The 22951-nt window shown below is 40.4% G+C and overlaps 2 protein-coding genes across 11 annotated transcripts in view; one reads left to right on the plus strand and one right to left on the minus strand.

The window, feature by feature from the left end:
• Positions 1-168: 168 nt before the first annotated feature.
• On the minus strand, positions 169-8488 carry hdx (highly divergent homeobox). 3 transcript variants are annotated; one of them, XM_067519028.1, is made up of 11 exons: positions 8338-8487; positions 6974-7135; positions 6505-6651; positions 5110-6291; positions 4967-5023; positions 3602-3748; positions 2443-2641; positions 2271-2350; positions 1335-1427; positions 1082-1204; positions 169-679 (listed from the first exon to the last, which is right to left on the minus strand). In XM_067519028.1, exons 2-11 carry the CDS (start codon positions 7037-7039, stop codon positions 410-412), a joined length of 2364 nt encoding a protein of 787 aa, XP_067375129.1. In that variant the 5' UTR covers positions 7040-7135; positions 8338-8487; the 3' UTR covers positions 169-409. The 3 variants fall into 3 exon arrangements, with proteins under 3 accessions (XP_067375129.1, XP_067375131.1, XP_067375132.1); XM_067519030.1 differs by having other exon boundaries at positions 8330-8466; XM_067519031.1 differs by lacking the exon at positions 3602-3748 and having other exon boundaries at positions 8338-8488.
• A 2290-nt stretch (positions 8489-10778) lies between these two features.
• The window catches only part of si:ch211-26b3.4 (connector enhancer of kinase suppressor of ras 2), a 56517-nt gene continuing 44344 nt past the window's right edge, over positions 10779-22951 (plus strand). For 2 of the 8 annotated variants that reach the window (XR_010915424.1, XM_067519112.1), the window contains exons 1-2: positions 10782-11175; positions 21802-21965. Coding sequence is in view for 7 of the 8 variants with exons in the window: in XM_067519112.1 (XP_067375213.1) it covers positions 11112-11175; positions 21802-21965 (228 nt within the window). In the remaining variant the exon portion in view is untranslated. Of the gene's footprint in view, positions 11176-21801; positions 21966-22951 lie in introns of all 8 variants that reach the window. The other 6 variants (XM_067519118.1, XM_067519114.1, XM_067519113.1 and 3 more) reach the window with 6 other exon arrangements.

Below are 22951 nucleotides of genomic sequence, written 5' to 3' on the forward strand. Positions count from 1 at the left end.
GTTGATCTAAAATCTGTGTCAGGTTCATTTTTATCTGCCATATGAGTACATTTGAATTTATGATTGGAACCAAGGGAATCTAGTTGGATGGCAGTAGCTTGACCATCTTAAATTTAACCAAAATGTTCTTATCTGTGAACTCATTGATACGTAAGAAAAAGACAAAGATAAGTTAGAGGCTTTTTATTGTTCTCTCTGGACTGGTCCAGAACAAGGCGAATGATATGCAGTAAAAAAGGCATTTGTTTTGTTTGCCCAACAGTCATAGTGAAGCATCAATCCACAGGCACTGGGCGAGGAACATGATAATACCAGAGTGTTTGTATAAATTTAAGACCATGCGGAGTGTGGAAACATCTGTATGACCGTGTGTCTGTGTTTGCGCGTGAACTTTTGTATATGAGATAAGTCACTTTTGTTCTGTAACTGCTTCCTGTAGCTGCTCCTCTGATGCAGAGGTCTTAGTAACTTCAGTTGTCGAACCATCATCGTTTATGGTGACCAGTGGGACTTCTTCATTTGCTGGGGCCGATGGAGGTTCTACGCCACTCACACCAGTCGCCGGGGAGTCGTTGTGGTTGGAGGTTGCATCTGCTGATTCAGCAGCAAGCTGGAATCCTCTTTCCACAGTCATGTCCCAGTCCTGGTCTGAAGGCTGAGGTAGACTGGCAATGAGTTCCTAAACACATACACAACCGGTTAGGTTACTTTTACTTTGAATCATTTTGCAACAACCTTTCATCCAAAGCAACTTACACTGAGGCACAAAGCATGCAAACATACATTATCAGGAAGAAGAAACTAAAAAGTGCCGGGAGAGAACACACTTCCGTTTTCTGAGCTGTAAGTGCAAGATAGGAATAAACACAGGTTGGTTGTTTATTTTTTTAATGTATAGGAAGTTGCTCATAAGTTATGTCTTCTGGGGGCGATGCTGCTGAACCCAGTGGAACCAGGCAGCCCATTCCACCATTGTGGTACCTCCATGCACCACAACGCATTGTACCTCAGCAGAGCACAGTGGGTGAAAGGGATTTGATTGTCAAACAGATCTTGTCAGTGTGTAAACATGTGAATGTACCTGTTGTCTCTCCAGGTCATTATTCCTCACAGCGCTGAGCAGGCTCTTTGTGAAGCTTGCAAGCTCCAGATATTTTTGTTTTTGGTTCTCTAGCTCGTTCTCTAAGAACTGAACTTCTTCATGCTAAAATCAAGGAGTTCAAAGAGGTAAAGAGTTAATTCAGAGCTAGAGAGGTATAATAAACACAAACACACACACATAAATATAAAATAAACAATAGACTATCATAATAATACTTAGTCTGTGTGTTCACCTTGAATTCCAGCAGGTTTTGCATTTGCTCTAGGTCTGAAGCCACAAATATACCATCATCTTCATCCTCTTCATCTTCAATTACTTCAATCTTCTGTTATAAAACAGAGTATATCAAATAATATATATATTGTTTCAATTAAAATTAATTGTTTTATTTATTTTTAATTTTTTAAAGGACAAGTAAAACACAAAATTATTCTAATTTGTAGAATGTTGTAAAGAATGTGCAAATTAAGATCATACTAACAAAAACACATAAAAATATAATGTCATAAAGTAATCTTATTCACTAGTAATCTTGAACACAAAAAGACTTAACGGTCAAATTTTTAATCCTTACATCTTGGAAGCAAATGTCGGAGACACTGCTACTGAATCCAAAATAATAAGTATGATTTTGATGACTAGTTGTGTAGTTCTACAATATTAGATATAATGCAGACATTGTTTAAGGAACATAGAGTATTATGATTTGTCATAGTATAATTGCAGGTGTTACTAATAAAATGAATGATGGCTGTGTCTGACTTAAGTGTCACAGTAAGCCAGGACACCTAACAGTGAGGCAGCACACACAGTACTAAGTTTTGCAATCCGGAGCAGCTAAAGCGAATTCAGTCATCATTATCTTTATTATTTACACCTGTGCTTTGCTGCTTTGACATGTCAAAATGTCTTTGTCTAGATATATTGAACATCAGACCACACCTAAGGGGAAAGAGGCATATGGTGATGTATGACTGATAAAGCACAGCTGCAATAGTTTTGTTGCTAAGCTAGTGTGACCATATGTGATTGAAAGTGAAATAACCTCTGAATGACCTTCAAAATATATTATCACATTTGAGCACGAACACTATCCCAACCAGTGTCCGGTCTAAAACAGCTAAATTTAATGTGGCACTATTGTAATATCAGAGGAATAATCAAGTACCACATTATTGGCATTTGGACAAGCAGTGGACACATCCATTTCATCTTCTTTGTCTCTGTGTTGTGAGTCAATGGTGCTATCTAGAAAAAAAAAAAAAGCAGTGGATGAATACTAAGTTTGTGGGAAAATGGGTATTCACATACTGTATATGTTTGTGTTGTAACTGCCTCACCTTCGGACAAGCAAACAGATCCCCCATCATTCAAGTCATCTCCAAGTTCAGGTGTTCGGAGACGCTCGTCATCAGGGCTGAGGGTCACTGGAGAATCATTACTTGGGGATGAGGTTGTGAATACAGCAGGGCCACCTTTAGGCGCTGGAATTTCAATACCCATCAGACGGTACTTTCTCCGTCTGTTACTGATCCATGTCTGCCAATTGGAAAACACAAAGACAACTCAGATAGGTGTCAGAAATGTGGACAGAGTAAAATAACAAATGTCCTAAATGGGAAGCTATATACACTCACTGGCCACTTTATTAGGTAGTACAATTTAAGGCAATCCAATACAGGAGCTCTGCCATGATTTCTACTTTTAAAATGTTTTAAGTTCTAATGTTTTGGCCACTTTATTTAAAATGAATGAGGGGGGCCAAAACTTTAGAACCGCTTCTCCATACAACGCATTCCAGTACAACTCCACCACTCACTAGGAACTCAATAATAAACAGAGAGTAGAATTATCACCTTTCTGACAGTTACAGCTTAAAAACTGAGAAATCTTAACACTGTAAAAGTAGAAATTATGGCAGCACTGCTGCTTTGGATTGCATTAGATCGTACAGGTGTACCTAATAAAGTGGCCAGTGAGTGTATTTATCACCCAATATAAAACGAGCTTTAAGCAGTTGTTAATGTATCAGCGTTTTATTAAATGCTAGCCTCATAGTGGCATACTGTATTTCTCAATAGGGAGAGATTATTCTTCCTTCCAATAAATTCTAGTAAGTGAGATGCCAGTAGGTCATGTGTGTGTCAGGACTGAGAGACTATATTTAGTCTAACAGCATTCCTGCCGTGGCCCTGATATATAACTGCATGACTTTTACACAACTTTGTCTAAGTGAGTTACAAAACTACTGTGACCTAGAAAAGTTTCTCCTCCCAGTTTCCTTTAAGCTCACAAAAGTTCAGACAAGTTTTCTCTGTTTTCAGTAAATGTAATAGACAAGTGGTCAAACGATGTGAATAAGTGGCCAGAGCAGTCTACAACAACACCGCCCTAGTTACTATGATACTGCAGAAATGTTATAACAGGAGGGCGTCCACATTTAAATACATTACATTTACATTTTGGGTATGAAACTTAATTTCCAGCCTGTGAATTTACCTTGACTATTTCAGTGTCAACATTAAGCTGGTTCGCTGCAGCTGTGATTTTTTCCCTGCAGACTGAGCCCAGGCTGGTCATGCCTCTGTCCCAGTAGCGCTTCAGTTGGATGAGATCCCCATCACTAAACTGGGTCCTATCCTGTAGCTGAAAACACCAAAGCTCTGTTTGACTGGACAACATGCACACCACTCAAAGGCAAACTCAAAGTGAGTGATTTAGTTTATCACAACACCTTTATGACCAACCACTTAGTAGCATATGATAGCAAAAATTATGTCAACAAACCTGGAGTCCAATCAATAACACAAGAATTAAGCTGTTTAAAACTAACTTGGCTTATGAAAATACTGAAACACTGTTAGTGTGCAGCATCAGCGGATGTGTGATATTGAATATAGACAACCTACAACCAAGGGTTGTCGATTTGTATGTTGCTGGACTGGGTTAGAGAGGAATCTCAAAGACTTTATTCAATTCAATCAATCGTCAATTTTCCACAGTTAGACATGTTGTCAATAAACTTAGATGATTTGGCTCCGTGCCTGCTCTCCACAGAAGTGGAGGCCCAGCCAAGATGGGCTGCTTTTCTGTCTCTGGTCCTGGACTTTGTGCAATTGTGGAGGTGAAAATTATTCCTAAAAAAAATTATTCACTCCTGGCTACGTGTTGAAGTGTCCTTGGACAAGGCACTGAACCCTAAGTTGCTCCCGGTGGGTCAGGTGAGCACCTTGCGTGTGTGCGAATAGGTGAATGAGAAGCAATTGTAAAGCTCTTTGGATAAAAGCACAGTATAAACAGACTATCATTCCTAGGTTTGTCAAAGTATCCTACAGGATGTCACTGTGACTATCTGCAAGCTTAAGCTCAGAAGAAGTTGGGTGATGCAGCAAGACAATGACCCTAAACAAACTAGAACTACTACAGGATAGCTTTGGAGACACAACATCTACTTTTTGGAGTGGCCCAGTCAGAGCTCAGATCTCAACCCAGTAGCAATGCTGTGGAATGATCTCAAGAGATCCGTTCACACCAGATGTCCTAAGAATATGGCTGAGCTGAAGCAGTTTTATGTGGAAGAATGATCCAAAATTCCTTCTGAACTTTGTACAGGTCTAATCCAAAGCCAAGGAAAAGCTTCCTTGAGAGCATTACATCCAAAGGTGGTTCAACCAGTTATTAAAAAACTGCTGCCATTACTTTTTTTTCCACTCTCACATTGTATGTTTAATGGGTGTGTTAAATAAATAACGCTCATGACTGGGTTTTATCGGCTTAGAAATATTGTTTGTTGAACTTTGTCACCAATTTATGTAAGAAAATCAGGAAATATTCTATATATAAACACACTGTTAACATACTTACTGTTCTCTTTCTGGAGTTGCTGATAACCCAGGGTGCAGCAGACACACCAACTGAAGTCTACGCGAAGAGAAATACAAAGTCAGCTTAAGCATTTTGATTAACTTTAAATGAAAACAGCAATAAAATGTGTCTGGCTTTTCCACCTGTGAGCTGGATTCCCCTGTAAGTGAGGTCTGTGCTGTGAGTGAATAGCTGCCCTGAAGAGTTGTGTTGCTGTGAAGCAGTGCGGGTCTGGAGCCAGTCGTAGGAGGTGTGTTGCTTCCTCTCACCACAGACATGTCAGCCCCATTTGGGCTGGCAGATGACACCCGCTCCCTGTTGATGTGAGTCTGAGCGGCCATATATGCCAGTTCCTCTTCCCTCTGCCATTCATCTTCTTCATCTCCTGTTTCCATTGCAATGGAGAGGTTATGACAAGTGTCCAGAGAAGGAGGAGCTAGCCTATGACTCTGCTGGCCTTTCTGAGTAGAGGACTGTCCAGGTCTAGGTCCAACCTCCTCACCTCTTTCTGACAAGGTGAAGACCTGCTGTATACGAGGCGTCTGCTCGGAAACTGGACCAGAGTTTTGAACTGGGAGGGAGACCTGTGTCTTCTGTGGGGCAGTTGGTTGAGGTTGGGGGTTGGAGTGAGGTCTGGGCTGAAGCTGAGCCTGGGATTGTGAGGAAGAGGACCAAGGGCGCGTTTGTGCTGTACCGTACTGCCTGGTCCAGCTATGCGGTACTGCTCCTGCACTTACCCCTGAGTCCCCAAGGGATAAAGTTCCCTTCCTGACTGCAGTGTAGACTAAAGGTCCTGAGGCTGATGTAAGGGATGAGAGATTCTGAGAAAGTGACACCAGCTTAGAGTGGAGAGGTGAGTTGGTGGAACTGCTCCTGCTCTGCAGGGCCTGGTTAATCAGAGATGAAGATGTGTGTGCTGAAAGCTCAGAATCTGATTGGGATGGGGGAGCTGTGGGTCTTGGTCGGGAGCGAGGAACAGAGTTCAGAGAGTAGATCCCAGTCAGAATGATGTCATTATTGTTTTTGTTGTTGTTCCCACTACTAAGAGGAGAAGAAGAGGAAGGAGAGGAGGATGTCGATGAGAAAGAAGGAAAAGATGAAGATGGAGGGAGAAGGTGCACACGATTCTGTAGATTCCGCGCTGCAGCCACTTCAGCAGGAAGCAGTGCTCCTGCTGCAATGCTGTGATTGGACAGAGCAGCTCCAGCTAATGTGTGATTGGAAAGTAGTCCCCCAGTGAGACCGTGACTGGATAAGGAATGAGACACACCTCCATTCTGGTCTACCTTGGAGGCAAGCTTACGTCTTTTGTTGCCAACCCATGTCTGTGCGGAAAAAAGTAACATCACTTAAAAACATCTGGCAAAACAGTAGAGGCACAAATTCAGCATAAAAAAAAAGGATAAAAACACTGCACTACATAAAGAAACCGCAAACTCATGACTTCAATTACACACAATTACATGGGTATCCTTTATAACAAACAACAGTGCAACCTGCTGGCTCGTTCACAAACACAGGCACATTTATGGGCCTACCCGGACAACACTAAAATCCAATTTGGCCTCCTGTGCACATTGCAGTATTAACTGGAAGCAAGCCTTGCTCTGATTGGTCATCCCATTCTCATAGTAACGTTCCAGGATCCTCTGCTGTTCAGCTGTAAACACTGACCGCAGGTTCATCTGTAAGACAACCACAGAGATAAAGAACTCCCAAAGAAAATGTACTATTAAATAATAATTCACTAGTTTAAGAGCTTAGTTATGGATAATGGGAGATGAAATTATTAAACCTCACTTTGGAAATTAACAACACTTGTGCAATTTACATTCTTCATGACAAATTTGATTTCATCCACTATTACATATCTCTGTCACTGAAAAAAGTCAGTCATGCCATTACAACTGCAGCAGCATTAATTGGTCTTTGTATTGAATTTTGCACGTTGTATAACGTGTCACTTTTTTCAATCTCATACTTGAATGCAGTTTTGGATATACTCACAGTCTGCAGGCCACGTCTTTGTGGCCACACATCCATTCTGCTACTGGAGGGGAACGGGGCAGCCATGCAGATCACAGCCAAACCTCCATATTTCTAGAATAGCGCAAGTTTGACTGCACTCATCTTGTCTCAGTGAACCTGACACGGTATTGGGTAATGTGGCTGGTGAGAAAACAAAGCAGAAAACACTTTCATTTAGTGCATAAATAAAAAGAGTGTACGTAAAAAAAAAAAAAAAAGAATAATCAAATTTATTTTCAAACGATCAGTATTATCATTTAATAGATAATTCATCAACACTTGTGAAGCTGGCAAACACTTGAGCAATCACTCAAACTATAATAAGCTACAACACAGCCACTCCCTAACATCAACAACACTGTCAATCAAAATATATTCTAAGACAAATCATCCACATTAATGTTTACATTTAAATCCCGGAGTTACAATTACTCTAAATGTTTTTATTTGACTTTCAGCAAAAAGCAAAGCATGCTAATGTATCATAAGCAAGATCAAGTAAAAAGTTCCAGCATTCCTCAGGGAAACCGAGGTGTTTCAAGAACGCAATTTAGATTTCATAACAATAGTTCAAAAGATAAAGAAATAAGTGACATTTAAACGTACACAACTTAATTCGGTCAACGATAACTGAATTATGCCACACAAACGGGAATATTAATGAAATGGGTCGAGGGAGCTGTAATCCTATGGCACAGGTTCTTTAATGTTATCATCACGTTAGTGCCGAGAGGAAAAGAGGGAAATGGGAAAAGGCAGTGAGTCTGGTTACAACAATCACACCGGGACTTGGAGAAATTGATGGCCAACATAAAAGTAACATTGCTGGAGTTCTGATAAACAAAAAGTCACATACGGGAATGTTGTGCGAGGAATACGCATCCAGCAGGTTTATTTGGGAAGCCGGACTGCGCATGGCTACAGTCAATATGAAAACATTACGGACAGAATTAGCGAACAAATCGTGGGCATGTCAGATGAGCACGCCACCAAGGCAACAGCTTGGGGATTCGGACACAAGGTTACCGCACAGGAAGTCTATGGCTTGACTTTACGACTGCGAGCCAGACAGTAAACAAACCGGGTAAGCGCCACATCGCCACAATGGCCATACAGATAGTGTACGTTAGCTTGCAGGCCCGGGCAGCCATGTCTGAAATAGCCAGCTAAGCTAGCATTAGCATAGCTTTCCCACTGGATAGCTGCAGCTAAACTTTTCCTTCAAATCTGTGATTTCCCGACCCCTGGCATGGTCATTCTCGCTGAGCCGGGCTTCGAGTGAGTACGAACGAAAACGAACAGGGATACCCCCGAGCGACAAGTCAAATCACTTACCTGCTTACCATTTTTGATGTCAAAATCAGACGAACGTTCAAATTCAGCAGATTTCTTCACCAGTCCCCTTTGCTAGACAATGAAATCACAACGTCCGATCATCAATTCTAATCATGATTGTGACGTATTTGCAGACAGGAGCCAATGAGAGCTCGAGATCATCGCTGTGACATTCGGAAAGGGCTGAAAACCGAGCCGTGTGGTCCCGCCCATCGTTGACTTTGTTCAGGGGGCTGCTGGAGGAGGAGGTCACAGACATGGAAGCAGTCGAAACTTTGGATGGGAAATGGTTCGTATCCTCTTCGCCTGAGTCTGTTAAAGTTTCCTGAAGGGATTTCAGGTTTACTTTGCCTCCAAACATGCTGCTCTGCTGTCCACTTTTTAAATGGACCACTTTACTGCAAGGAACAAAGCATGCTACTGGCAATCAGACAGCTAATGATGTGTTTAGATTTCTATCTTTAACTTTTAAAAAATTCTATTTTTAAATATTGGTAAGATTTTTTCCTATTTCAAAAAAATATATGATAAAGCCAAATTTGGTTTAGATTTAAATGTATGTTATGTGTACTTGGTAAAACTTTGGAAATAGCTGCTGCATAATGGTCATGCAAACAGAACAATTTTAAGTTGATTTTAGTTCTGCTTTATAATCAGACCAGTCATAAACTTAAAACAACTGTAATGCTGTCATGGACAGGGGTGGGCATGGGAAAATCTAAATGCTGACCAAATATCAACAGCAGAGGACTCATAACTAAGTGCACCCTGGCTGCTATGGGCTTGTGTTGTCACAGACAAGAACAGGTGCCCATGCTGACCCCTGCCCACTACAACCTTTCAACATCTGGTTATGTTGTGTCTGACCACTGTAGTATTCAACTTATTACAAATTACTACAATAGATAGTATTACAGTTGTACAGTTAACTTACAAAATGGGCCTGTAATACACCTTTAGGCATTAAGAATAACTAAATCAAGTTTAGACTGCCTGGTCACGGTGGGGTTATTACGCTAATTTGCCATGAAATGATCCTGTATAAATTGTATCATACTGGCATGGGGGACTTATGTTGGAAATATGCTACACTAGCAAAAAACGCATACTTTGTATATCCAGCCATTTGCCATAACTGTTATGAAAGCAATATACAATATAATTCCTACCTGTATGTTATATGTCGCTGTTGATGTCACACTACATCTCCAATACTGGGATGCCAGCAGCTGCCTTTCAGAGTTAAGTGTTAATAATAAAATCTGCCTTTGGGAAGAGTCAGCATAAAGCCAAAAAGCATTTCTGCCTGGTTGTACTATTGATTGTATGTGTGTTTAAGTCTACTGCCTGAAACTTTATCTTGGCTAGGACTCCCTTGAGAAATAAAGCAAAAATAATAGTGTATTTACACTTTTAACATGCCTTAGGGGGAGGACAAAAGAGCAAGCTAAGAATATGTATGAAGATTTGTAAGAACATGTAAGAAACAATCCAAACCTCATCAGGCACAGTTTGAATGTGGAGGAAACAAAGTATGTATTCGTGTGACTGCACAAGTCATTGTTGCATGTAACCCTTAAAACAAACATGCTTTGTAATGTTTCTGTTGGTTGAGTAGAAAACCAATAAAGACAATACATCCATAATCACTGTATTTTGTTATTTGTTCTTAATGTGTTATTGAATAATATTTCCAGATATAAATTACTTACCTATTTATACATTTAAAGATCTATTAGTTTGATTTTCTTGTGTTCTTTTACTCTCTCTCTCTCTCTCTCTCTCTCTCTCTCTCTCTCTCTCTCTCTCTCTCTCTCTCTCTCTCTCTCTCTCTCTCTCTATATATATATATATATATCCATGACGTCACCTGTACCCCAGGTGCGCAGCAGGGGGCGCTGTTCTACAAAGCTGAGATCATGCACTGAGCACCATCATCTGACAGCTGATGATCTTTTTTACATTTTTAGGTTAGATGGTGAATTTACGTAAGAAAAAAATATTAACATAGCTTTGCTTTTCTGCATGATGAAGCATGAACATGAATACACATAGGCTGGATTTTCCCCACAAAAAATGTTTCTTTTAATACACATATTGAAAACATCTATAGTATTTCTACAGGTAGGCCTACTTATAGTGTGTCCCAACACTACGGCACTTTTATATTAAGCTATTATAACTCTGGTGTTTGTTGCCAGATAAAAATTAATTAAAGGGCGGCTTGAGTCGTTTTTGTATAAAGACCCTTGTTCTGTATGTATGTGCATGTGTGTGTGTGTAAAACAAGGAGGGAGGGTGACAGAGAGAGATCCTCCCTATATAGTGTGCGTTGCACCATTCCCTGGTCTGTATTATGAGTGGTGGCCCTTGTGATGCTGCAGCGAGGCGGGCGGGAGCAAAAAGAGGAGAGGGGAGGGGTCGCTCCATCCCTTCGCGCCCATCGAATCTACTTCTCACAGCGTGCTGGCTGCTGGCGGGAAGGCACGAGAAAGAGAGAGAGCTAGAGAGAGAGAGGGGGAAAGAGAGAAAGAGAGACTGAAGGGAAGGGAGAGGGGAAAGAGCGTGTGTGTGCGTGCTGTATGTGCGCGTGGATTGCACCACCGCATCCAGTTCACCGTTTCTGCAGGCGGCCAGGCTCCGATGGAGAGAAATAAACTAGGGAGGCTTTCTTTTTCCTTATATTCACCCACCGCCATGGGATTCCAGATGTGACTAACAAGTCATTTTATGTCGCCTGCAGTGAGTCCTGTGCTGATCATCTCCGAGAGACTGTGACACCATGGCTTTGGTTATGGAACCTATAAGTAAATGGACACCAAAGCAAGTGCTGGACTGGATGAAAGGTAATTTTGGATTCCTATTTTTCCATCAAGCTGATAATCTTTTGCTGCCTCTGGTTAGAATGAGGATGATGATGGTAAGCAGTGGAGGGCCACATTGTGTGCATGTGTGTTCTCCTCATCCAAACCTGTAGGCTGATGTGTGGTTGTAGCTTCCGTAAGTGACTGCTGAGATACTGATGAAAGTCTCTAAAGTAGGTGGAATAGGTTTCACCCGGTGCAGTAAAATGAATGTGCCCAAGAAGCAGGGAGTGGAGTCTCACCATTCTGTCATCTCACTTGCTTGAGAGCGCACCCCATCGCAAGCCAAGCCTATAGGCTGCTGCCGCTTCTGCTGCTGTTGCTGCTGCTGCTGACTCCATCAGCATCAGCAGCAGCAGTAGAATCATTCTTTTCAATGAAGCTGGGAGACATATCATCCATTTGTTCACTCACTGGCACATGCGCTAATGCCCATGTCACCACTCACTGACTGTACATGTGCGCGTGAGCGCACGTGCGTGCGCGCGCGCACGTGTATGATTAATGTAGTTAGCTGCATGCACCCCACCCCCCGTCGCACCCCCTTTAGCCCCATCCGCGATGCCAGCCGTAGTGTTAGAATCAGCACCGTGGACAGCGCAATGCCGTCTGCCATAAAAGGCAAACGCACTGATCACACTCTTTTTATTTATTTATTTTTTTGGTTGCTCGCTTTGCTGGAGCGAGATACGTTCCTTCAAACAGACGAAATGAATGAGTAATCACTAATCATGCGTGTGTGTGGTAGTAGGAGCTGTTCTCACACACTCTGGTCAGCTACAGAGCTGTGAGAGAAACTGTGGTAGGCCAATTGACAATGGAAATGGAGGGTGTCCGCAATCCCTTTACTTAAGAGAATGACTTAATCACTACTTGTGTGATGACTCAAACCTAAATGTAATGCTCCCTGATGCCTGTGATTGTGTATCTGCATTACTTAGGTATAGCAAAAGTGATCATCCGTTTTACTTAGTAATCTATGACTTTCTTAAAGCTCAATTTTGCTAAATGTGTTTCAAGAATAAATGTTAAAGGCCTTAGACCCTCAGGGGACATGGCCAGAAATTACTTGGAGTGCATTATATTATTAAGCAATCATGATTTTATAGTAGCTCTTCCCAGCCACAGTGTAATCAACCAGTGGTGTTATATCTTTATCCTGTGATCCACGAAGTGTTCACTGGAAAGCATTGCTTCTGCACGCTGAGTTGAAATTTGATTGGAGATTAGATTAGTGACAGGCCAAATGTGGTTAGAGTTTTGCAACATGGGAAATGCAAGTGAAAGGCTGGTTGTGGTTCACTTTTTAAATGTCATACATTCATGCATACACATGGTATTTTTGTATACATAGCTGTTCGCAGATATGACATTTATCCTGAAACTAATCCTGCATGTGGTAGTGAAATGCATTCCACCAAAGGTCTTTTCCTTTTACAGGCTATGGAATATTAGGTTTGAGCAGATAGAACTACTCTAAATGAAGACAGCCTACCATAGCATACCATTTAGATTAAACACTGTAAAGCATTCTGCTTTTTGTCAGCTAAATAAGAACTGAAAGAATTAAAATTTTAAATGTCCAGTTCACCGAAAATTGATGTGATGAAATCACCAAGACAGGAACTGAAAGTTTAAATGTAAGTGAAAACTGACAACACATCAAGATTTTTTTGCAAAATGTAATTAATCAAATGGGTTAGCTTAATATATTTTATTTTCTAAGGATCATCTTCACTGAAGTAAAGAAAAATTGCACTAAACTCTTGAAGGGGTAGGTTTCGTATTGTTACTGCTGCACTCTTTGCCTACTGATGTGTTTTTTTTTTTTAATTGGAAAAAGAGTCATGGGTTCTTTCTTATTCTTTCTTAGACATTAACCAACATTTCCAGCTTTTGTCCCTGTTCCTCTAAAGCTTCCATCTTTTTCCTTTGGAAAACATAGACCCATGGTGGCTGGCTAAGGCTCGGATCTTATTTTCTTATGACTAAAGTAAATGGCAAAAGGCCTAGCATTAATCTCTACACACAAGCTTCACTTTGGCCTCCTCTCTGGAAGCTCTTCATCTCTGTCACGCTCATCGTGTGGTTTTGTGTCATTTAAGGTAGCAGTGGCACTAAGACCCTCTTTAGAAGTACTTCAGTGATTTCTCATGCTTACCACAAAATAGAAAAATGCTTTAAATAAAATATAGTTCAACTGGATAAGACAACTTGGCACAGATTGATGAAACTATCTACAGTACAGTGCATTTTTTAGACAAATTGGCCTAATATTATTTGACTCGTTTTAAACTTGGCCATCATTTTCCTTATTTAGTCATTCTTTCAGGATAGAAATTCTGTGTCTTTTTTCAGATGCACAATGACTGCTGACTTGTTCATATTTTGTCATATATATTTGCTGACACTTAATGCTGCTATTATACAGCACGGATAGAGAGATGACATGAAATAATTAAGAGAGAGATACAACAAATGCCCCCTTGTCCCGTAGGTGTACTAGAGGAAACACTCAACATATCATACCATTCACTTGGAAAGCATTGCTTCTGCACGTCCTGTATACTGGAATCAATTTTTTTTATTACAGTTAAATTTGTCCAAATTTGAGTAAAAGAACTGCATTGTTGAAAGTCATTGAATTGAAATCTTCTTTCAAATTTGTTCAAATACAAATGAAATGAAAATACAATTGGTTTAATTAGACAGAATTTGCTCTTAGGATATTTGCAACAACAACAACATATAGGAATTATGTATGTAAAATTATGTAAAATTGTATCCACAGGCCAGCACAGATTTAGTTTTTCGTTTTTCACATTTTGTGAAGAAGAACTGTCTTATACAGTACGTTTACAGTAACACATTTTAAATATTTTAATAATGTTTGTATTTGAAATATTTTGCACATTGGAAATGGAATTACAAACAAATTTGTACAGGTTTTGTGCATATGGGTATGTGATAAGAGTAGCAATCATGTTCCTAATTGCAAAAGTTCCAAAGGTTTTCAAAAGTTCCAAATGGCTCCTTGGTCAGTATTGTCCAGTAGTTTAATTCATAACTTATACGTGTTGTGTTTTATATGTAGAATTGTAATCTGAAAAGTTAACATAGCTTTTAAAATAAAAAAGAGTAAAGTGTATAATGATTCCCCATTAGTGGAGTAAAAGTATTGTAGCACAAAAAAAAAAAGAGAAAGATTTGAGGAAAGTCTTAAGGACTGTACTTGAGTAAATGCTATTCACTTTATACCACAGTATGTGTGTTGAATGAATCACAGCACACAGTACTGTGACACTCATCAAGGAAAAAGTGAAGCCTGCTCTTTCTAGTAATCTTAACAAAGTCAAACCAGCTCTTGTTGACAGCAGCTCCTTTTCCTTAGTAGTCCTCTCCTGTCAGATGGTAGAGTATGGGACAGCAAGATGGCATGCTCTCCTGTCCTATCGAAAAAACCTGACACAGCTAGCTGGCCAAGCAGACTGTACTGTATCTCATACTGCTCCAGCAGAAAAAACACTGGTGAGGCTCACAGAAAGATGACTCATCAGCGTTTGTTTTGATTTAAAACCCACACGGGAGGAGTTTCCTCTATGTATGTGTGCGTGTGTGCAGACGCAATTGATGTGTTAATATGACGTATGTAATCTGTGCTTTAACATGTGAGGCATCAAAGAAAAGCAAAGTTTCTTCCTCTGCTGGACGATATCGGCAGCTTGCTGATCCGTACATTGACAGGAAAATGAACGCGGCAGTTCCCTACCAGTAATCTCTCTTTTCTTATTGTTTGCTGATGTGTTGAAACAAATAAATCTAAAAATGAAGGTGTGACATTTAGGTCTGTGTAAGGGACAGATATCATGAGCTGGTTAAATTTAAATGTAGGTAAATGTGTTATCTGTTGAAACTTCTAACATGTGGTACAACATAGAAAAAGGGACCTCAGGGAATGCTTTGTTCTGCTATTCAATGACTCCCCCTGGATGTTATTTGGCTGTTTGAGTCTCTCAGGGTGTCGAGGACCAAGTTTACTACCACTCCATGCTGTGTTCCATGATTTAGTCTCCTGCTGACATGGTAAGGAAGTCTGTGTAACAGAACATGCTGCCCCTGGCTCTGACTTTGTGCTTGTACTTTCAGCGTCATTAAAGATTAAAGAGCATGCCTCATTATGGGGCATCACACACACACACACACACACACACACACACACACACCCATATACACAGTTATACACACGGATAGAGGAAACTCCTCCAGTCCTCCATTTACACAAATAAAAAGCAGACATGCATGTGCTGAATACGGGTGCACACGGATAAATGCACTCAAATAAGCACCCATGTTCACGGTATTTTCACTATCTGGTAGCCTAAGTATGTACAGTATGGATGCACACTGACACATATGCAGAGACACACAAAACTCTGGAGCAGCAGCTTTAAGTGGGGCATTGGTAGTCATGGAAACCAGATCTGATCATGTTGGAGTCACAGCACATGTCATAAGATGGGGAAGCAGTAACAAGGATGCCCAATCCACCTCCCGTATGCCTTTAACACTCACTCAGTCACGTAGTAAGGTGCCGCACTTGAGCATACACGTACATGCGCACACACAGGAGCAACCCCTCCTGTTTTATGGCCCCGAGCAGAGAGAGAGAAGAGAGCAGGGACACCAGGAATGGGAGATGTTAAGCAAAATGAAAGAAAGACTGAGCAGTCTAAATAGGGGAGGAAATGAGGGAGTTTTGTAGAGGAAGGGTGGGAATGACAGAGAAAGAAGCAGGAGAGCAGGGGGGCGACGGCAGAGCAGTGCGGAGAATGGGAGATGCAGTGGGCATCATATCAAAGCACCCGTTCTATCCGGCTGCTTGGACAGAGGGCCCTGTGTGTGTGTCGACCATCGTATGAGTTTCACTGGGTTGGTTTTGCACCTGCTGTTTTACGACCACATATATTAACGTCAAGTTTTTCAACCTGAGGGTCAGAAGCCCACATGAGGTCAGATGATGTACAAAGAAGGTCTCTGGAGATGTATGGATATGACAACGGAGTACCAGTGAGAGGTAGAATAAAAAATTATAGCTTTTATCATTAGCTGTCAGCCCTGCTACTACAATACAAAAATGAACCACAAGAGCAAAGCTGTGTTCTGTTAAAAAAAAAAAAAAACAGCAACAACAACAAAATCATGGCTGGAAGATGCTAAAACACTTTTACCGTTGAGGCAAAGTGCAGAGAGTGCAGAGATAGGCAGCAGTTCCATTATGAACAGCCATTTATTGTTGATAATAAAAAAATATTGAGTAGAGCAGCTTTAATGTGAGGCCCACAGATGTGTGAGTATTTTAATAGTGACATTTCTGGAATCTTTTGTAGAAAACCCACGTGAAGATGGTACGAACACCAATTGTGGATGGTTTACAAAAGCGTCTTTGCTATTCTGAATTTGCAAGCACAGTGTCTTTGTATTCTTCTGCGCCTTCTTCTCTTCCTAAACTACAGCTGCAATTGGATTGAATGAGGGTAGTATGAGGACTGTTGGGGCGTGTGAGGTGAAGTTCATCTAAATGTTATAGTATACTTCCAGCAAAATTGCAGCAACTTTAGATTCTCTCAGGTCACTGAGATCCTCAGAGTCGAGCTCTGCCTCTAAACTCTGTGCAGTTTCCTGGCTGACCCTGTTTTCATGCCTCCTGTTCCTTCAGATGCCTCTTGACACCTCCCTGCGAGCTGGATGTTATAAAGGAGGCTATGTTGCACTTGAAAGCTTGGGGAGCTAAAATGCCACCGTCCTAAGAATATTTAGTCATGATGTGATGAATCTTTCACTGTAGGAATATTTTTAGTTAGTGTTGTCTCTCCTTCGCACTCACTGAAGTGCTCGCTCCAGCTGGAAGCTCACAGATGGAGGAAAGGCTAAGGGACAAGAGTCTTTGCTGCCTGCTGCCACTCTTAGTCCAGGCTCTGTTCTGGCCCAAACATGGTCTTGGAGGGGAAAAAAGCCCACTGACAGTCTGATTCTAGTTGATCTTGCAGGCAGCAACATCAAGAAAGTCATTTGTGGGGTTCTTGGTTCGAGTCATGGTTAGCTCTTGTCTTTGTCATTCAGTCAGTATGAAACACATACAGAGGTTACAGTGTGTGTGTGTGTGTGTGTGTGTGTGTGTGTGTGTGTGTGTTTCTAGTATATATATGTGCTCCTTAGCCTACCATCGTAGCACAGTCCTGAGATGCAGAAACTCACTTCTACTGGGAGGCCTCTCGTTCTTTGGTTGCCTGGCAACCCTCATGTTTCTGAAGAGGAGGGGTTTATTTTTGCTCAGGGAAGTGATTGGAGGGAATTGCATAAAATGTGGATGAAACTGTCAACACGAGATGCTTACTCAAGCCTCAGGACACTGGGATTCAGTTATGGTTTGAATTAGGGCAACCTTCAATGTTTCTTATAGAGAGAAAAGAATGTCAGTTGTGTAAAATACTGTCTCATGTTCTGCAGAAGAAAACTAAAGACAATAGATTTTAAATAACCCAATGTTTAAAATATATAAATGGTAAAAGGTCTGCACTTATATAGCACTTATCTACCTATTTTCTAGCTATTGCTACACATATTCACCCATTTACACTCACAATCACATACACTCACTGATGGGGGAGCTGTTATGCAGCTGGCAGTTAAGTTGGGGTTCAGTATCTTGCTCAAGGACACTTCAACATGTGACCGAAGGAGCGGGGGACTGACCGCTCCTGTGGCACAGGCACCGAGTCGCGAAGAACATATACAGATTGTACTGTATGTTCTGTAATACAACCACTGTGGTTTATTAATGTTTTTTTTTTAATCATCATCAAACTAATTGGATTAACTTTGGATTAACTTGTTCTTTCTATATCATTAACTACAAAAAACTTGTTCAGATCTTAGAACCAGTCCCCAAATGAACTAAGCTATTACATCCCAGCACCGTTTTTTTTTTGGTGCCTTTGTCCTGTGAAAATTTAAAAAAAGCTATTTTTCAACTTAAAGGAGAAACATAAAAAATGAAAATCTACTGAGCAATACCACTTACATTCAACAATTTTAGACCCTGGAAAAAAAGCCGACTGTTAACTATCAACATATATTTGGTAAAGCAGGCTATTTAAAGTGCAAAAACATAAGAGATTTGCGGGCAATGCCCTAGCTCAGCAAATATTTTCTAATATTCAGTTCCTGAAACACAGCAGGAACAACAATATTTACAGAAAACACATTAGTGTGGCCTGTCATCACCACAAGAGCAGCTCCCACTGTAGTAATTCCCCACACTGTAAAAGTAAGCACAGTTTCAACTAGCTGTGGTTAAGCTATGATAAAATATCTCTCTGCAGTCAGTAAACCTCTCTGGGGAGACCATAGCAGAAGCTATAGCTTGATTACACAGGGAGAGATTTCTGACATTACTCATCCAAAAAGACTTTTTGTGTGTAATATGGAGGGTCAGTTTTCTTTCTTCCTGCGGTAAATGTGAGCACAATAAACAGTTCATCTGGATGGCAGAAGTCTGACAAAATAACAACTGCAGCAAATATTGAAAATTGCAATCTACATCATGTTAACTTCATTAATTGCTGCAGTGTGGATGAACCTGACCCATTGTGTTAGTTTGTGTGTGTGTGTGTGCTTGCGTGCACCATGTGCTATTTCCAACTGGCGTATGAGCTCAGCAGATGAACCAAGATCAGCTGTTTGTCCTCTAGGGGAAGTGTTCTAACTCATCCGATTGGCTAGCAGCTGTCACCCTGCGTATGTACACACGTGATCGTATGCCTCGGTGTGTGTCTGTGGGCCTTTCTATACATGTGCTTGTGAAAGCATGTGAGTGAGTAGCTGACACATACTTTTTATGCTGCAGAGTTTTTCATTGAGGAAGCAGTGATAGTTCAGCCCGGATCTCTTTGGTTGTTTATTCCCCTGGTTTTCAAAGTGGGTGGGAAATTAGCGGAGAGATGCAGGAAAATGATAACAGCAAAACCCATCATAATTATTATGTGTGTTATTATAACCAATATTTAATACCATAAAGCTTCTCTGCTCTTTAAAAGTTAGCTAGCTAGCTTGCCTAACCAGGGGCTGCTGACATGGAAAAGTTTGGGAACCCTTGCTTTATTCATCAACTCATTGTATAATTTATATTCTTTATTCACCGCTGTAGCCATAGGGAGAATATAAAAATAGGGAAAGAGGTGCAAAGATTAACAATTGGACACCAGGAACCTGACTGAAGTGATCACTAGAATAATAACTCTAAGAAAGTAATTTCACTTTTCCCATCTGCATTTAAATCTTAAATATGCAATAAAGGTATTATATTGTGTTAGCAAAAATGGTCAGATATTACATTTACATTCTGAATACATGCCGTATTAAAAGTGCTTCGGAAGGAAAGGAAGCAGTGTAAATGGGGGAAAGACAAATGTGAGAAGGAGTTAGTGGCAAAGAAAATGAGAAGGAGGAGCTGGTGTGAAATGAGAGGCTCACTTCTTTAAGGTATGAACATCTGTTTTAAGAAAATGCATCTTTGGTTTCTTCCCTTCGTGCCTCTCTCATAGTGATGGTTAAGAGTCACATTAGAAATCCCATATCACTTATTTGGTGAGGGGTTTGGCTCTGCCTGCATGTTATTTAGTCCACTTTTGCAAATCTCTGTCGGCACTGGTAATGATTAATTAGGTGGTCACCATTCCACTGCAGTAAATATTTTACATTCACAGCAAAGAAAAATGGCTGATTTAAATATAATGCTGGAATGTAGCAGTGCACTTACTCATTCAAGAAAATTTCTCCAAATACTAAGCAACTAATACTAAATACTAAGCACAATTTAAAAATGCAAATTTGTATTAAATTTAAATCAGTGGCTTTTCTTTGTCTAAATAAAAACAAGAAGCTCACATTGATAAGATTACAGTACAATTTCAAAGACATTACTACATTACATTTGTTACATTTGTACTGTAAAATACCATCACATGTTTTGTGCTGTACACGAGTACTACTTATAACTGTCAAATAAATAGAGTAAAAACTGTAACATTTTAATTGATAAGTAGAGTTAGATTCCACCACTGGTCTTTGTATGTATTATTCATGGAATAAAACAATTGTATTGTTGTTCTACAGAATTATATCCCAATTTTGCCAGCATCGCATACACCAGCTTGATTTCAGGGATGCATTTTTTTTTACAGACAAGCTTGATATCACAAAGGCCTTGCACATGATAACACTGTATCATCATGTGAAACACCTACTAATGTGATATCCGAGATTGTCTTCAAGGAATAGAAGGCGTGTTCACACCAGTGACGGCTAATTTTTACGTTGCTATGCATTGCTGTATGTACTTTATACAGTTCAGTATATGCGCTGTATGTTGTAACAAGGGTGCTCGCCTGTTTTACCCAGAGCAGCAGTGGGCTTACATTTTCTCTGTTATACCCCATGACATACCAAGAGCAAAATGCAGCCTGCTCATCCTTTGCAGCGCCTGTGTGTGAGTGTATGTGTGGTGACTGTGTTAAGGTGCTACCACATTGTCTGCTCTCTGTCAGCATTGCTTCCCTTGGGCATCAGTGTTTTCCTCACAGCTCTGCTCGGCTTTAACAACATGCCTCCACAGAGGCGTCAAGACCCCGAATAAAAGCAGCAGTTGTAATTGTATTTCTATGTGCGATTGTGTTTTAAGTGTGTCTTCGCAGAGGGACAGAGTGTTATCTTTGTGTTGCTCCGTGGCTCTATAGACGGGTATGGGCCCATGGATTTACTTCGTCTATGTGGTTTTGCTGTGTGTGTGTGTGTGTGCTCATTTTCAAGTAGGCTTGTTCATTAGGCCTGTGGGGAGGTGTGCTTTCTGCTGACTTTGTTTGGTTCAAAGCCGGAGGCTCTTACTGATCAATAGTGTGCCGGACCCACCACGTCTATGTGCAGCTGATTGGCTCTCTTCATTGCAGGCAGCCGCAGCTTAAGAGCAAAAAGTCGTATGTCAATGTTACTCACATCTCTCTAGGTATATTTTGGACAAGCTCAGAATGGGAATAAGATTTATTCTTACTGAAAAACAATAACATATTGTTACATATTGTATTGCCCTTTATGTAAAAAACAGCAAAATCAAATCAAATCCTGTTGCAGAATGGTGTAAAATCATCATCAGGTACTGAAAGGTGCACCAACAGATGTGTTTTCTAGGTGGCAGGAGCTTGTCATCTCTGGCTTTAGGTTGGTGTTTTGTTTCTGTTTGGCAGAATAAAAGACACACCTTTGCACACTTTTGCACCGTATTTCTGTGTGGGTGTCTGCAGTCATGCTCAAAATCTCTGTTGCAGCCAAATGAACAGGGATTAAGTCTACAATATGACAGGCAGGAACCCAGTAAATCACATTGCCGACTTATTTTTGTCTCATTGTGTCTTGATAGGAAAGAAAGCCCTCTAAAAACCATCTAGGCCAAAAACAAAGTTGTCCTTTTTGGCTTAGGTCTACCAGAAAGCCTCTTATGCATGGTGATAGAAACTTCAGCACCTGCTAATCTTTGACTGCCTACTGTCTCCTCAGGTCTGGACGACTGTCTCCAGCAGTACGTGAAGAGTTTTGAGCGGGAGCAGATGGGGGGAGAGCAGCTGCTGCACATCACCCATCAGGAGCTGGAGGAGCTGGGCGTCACCAGAATAGGACATCAGGAGCTCATCCTGGAAGCTGTCGACCTCCTCTGTGCCCTGGTCAGTCAGCCTCTCCTACATAGTGATAACATTTTTCTCAACTGATAAAATATTGGAATGAGTTAGATAAATGTGTGTTATTTCACTGCCATGAGCCAAAATTATAACTGAGTCCATTTAAGTAATGTTAGGATGCTAACGTGCTAAAATGCTTCAGCTATTGTTTATACAGGCCTGCTACAGCAGTAGGCAGCGGTGAAAATCATCAACATTACGTATAAAATAAAAGTTAGCTTCAGGTTTGTAGTTATAGCTGTAAAAGGCTCAGTGTGTTTAGGACTACTCCAAACTCTCATGATATACTAATTAATTACATGCTATGTTTTATTTTTACACTTTATTAGAATTATTTAAGTTTTATGTATTGCTTTTGTTACACTCTCATATGTTTGTTTGGGGGCTCTACACAAAAAACAGTTAATTCAAAAAATTTAAAACTGATGGTTGTAAAACCAAATATTTTGGATTAAACTGGTAAATTGTGCTGTGAGAATTTGTGCTATTGGCCACTAGCAAACAGTAAAAAAGAACAATAGAAAAGTTATGTTGCTGCACCATCCACTCTTATTTAATGCTCCTCCATCAAAGTATAAAGTACTTTGACGTACACTGTTTGCGACCATTATGATATAGCAGAACATAACAGAAGCAACTTTTGAATAACCTGGGAAAATTATTGGTCAGTTAGCGACTTAGTACATGGTTTCCCTCGTCAGGAGATTTTTGATTGAATTGAATTAAGTTCCAAAAAACAAATTATGAACAAATTGTCATTGGAAGGTTTACAGTACAGAGAACATACAAAGAAGCTCGTTGCATGATGCTTGCGTGTTCCTGGTTGCTCACATAAAACAAGGAAAAAATTCTATACAATAAAAAAAGGATTTTTATGTATTAGTACTAAAATGTATTGTTTTGTCATATATAAACAATTCAATGTGAACTGTACGTACACAGGGTATATATTAAAATTATGATTTCTTGGG

This window comes from Channa argus, chromosome 10, assembly GCF_033026475.1.
Source record: "Channa argus isolate prfri chromosome 10, Channa argus male v1.0, whole genome shotgun sequence".
Lineage (NCBI taxonomy): Eukaryota > Metazoa > Chordata > Actinopteri > Anabantiformes > Channidae > Channa > Channa argus.

What these genes read in the sequence shown, in the direction of transcription:
- hdx (XM_067519028.1), bottom strand. Translation starts at nt 7,039, where the DNA reads ATGGCTGCCCCGTTCCCCTCCAGTAGCAGAATGGATGTGTGGCCACAA. An exon ending in TTGACACTGAAATAGTCAAG is followed by an intron (nt 2,642 to 3,601) that starts GTAAATTCACAG and finishes TCCAATTGGCAG; the next exon opens with ACATGGATCAGTAACAGACG. An exon ending in ATGACCTGGAGAGACAACAG is followed by an intron (nt 680 to 1,081) that starts GTACATTCACAT and finishes GTATGTGTTTAG; the next exon opens with GAACTCATTGCCAGTCTACC.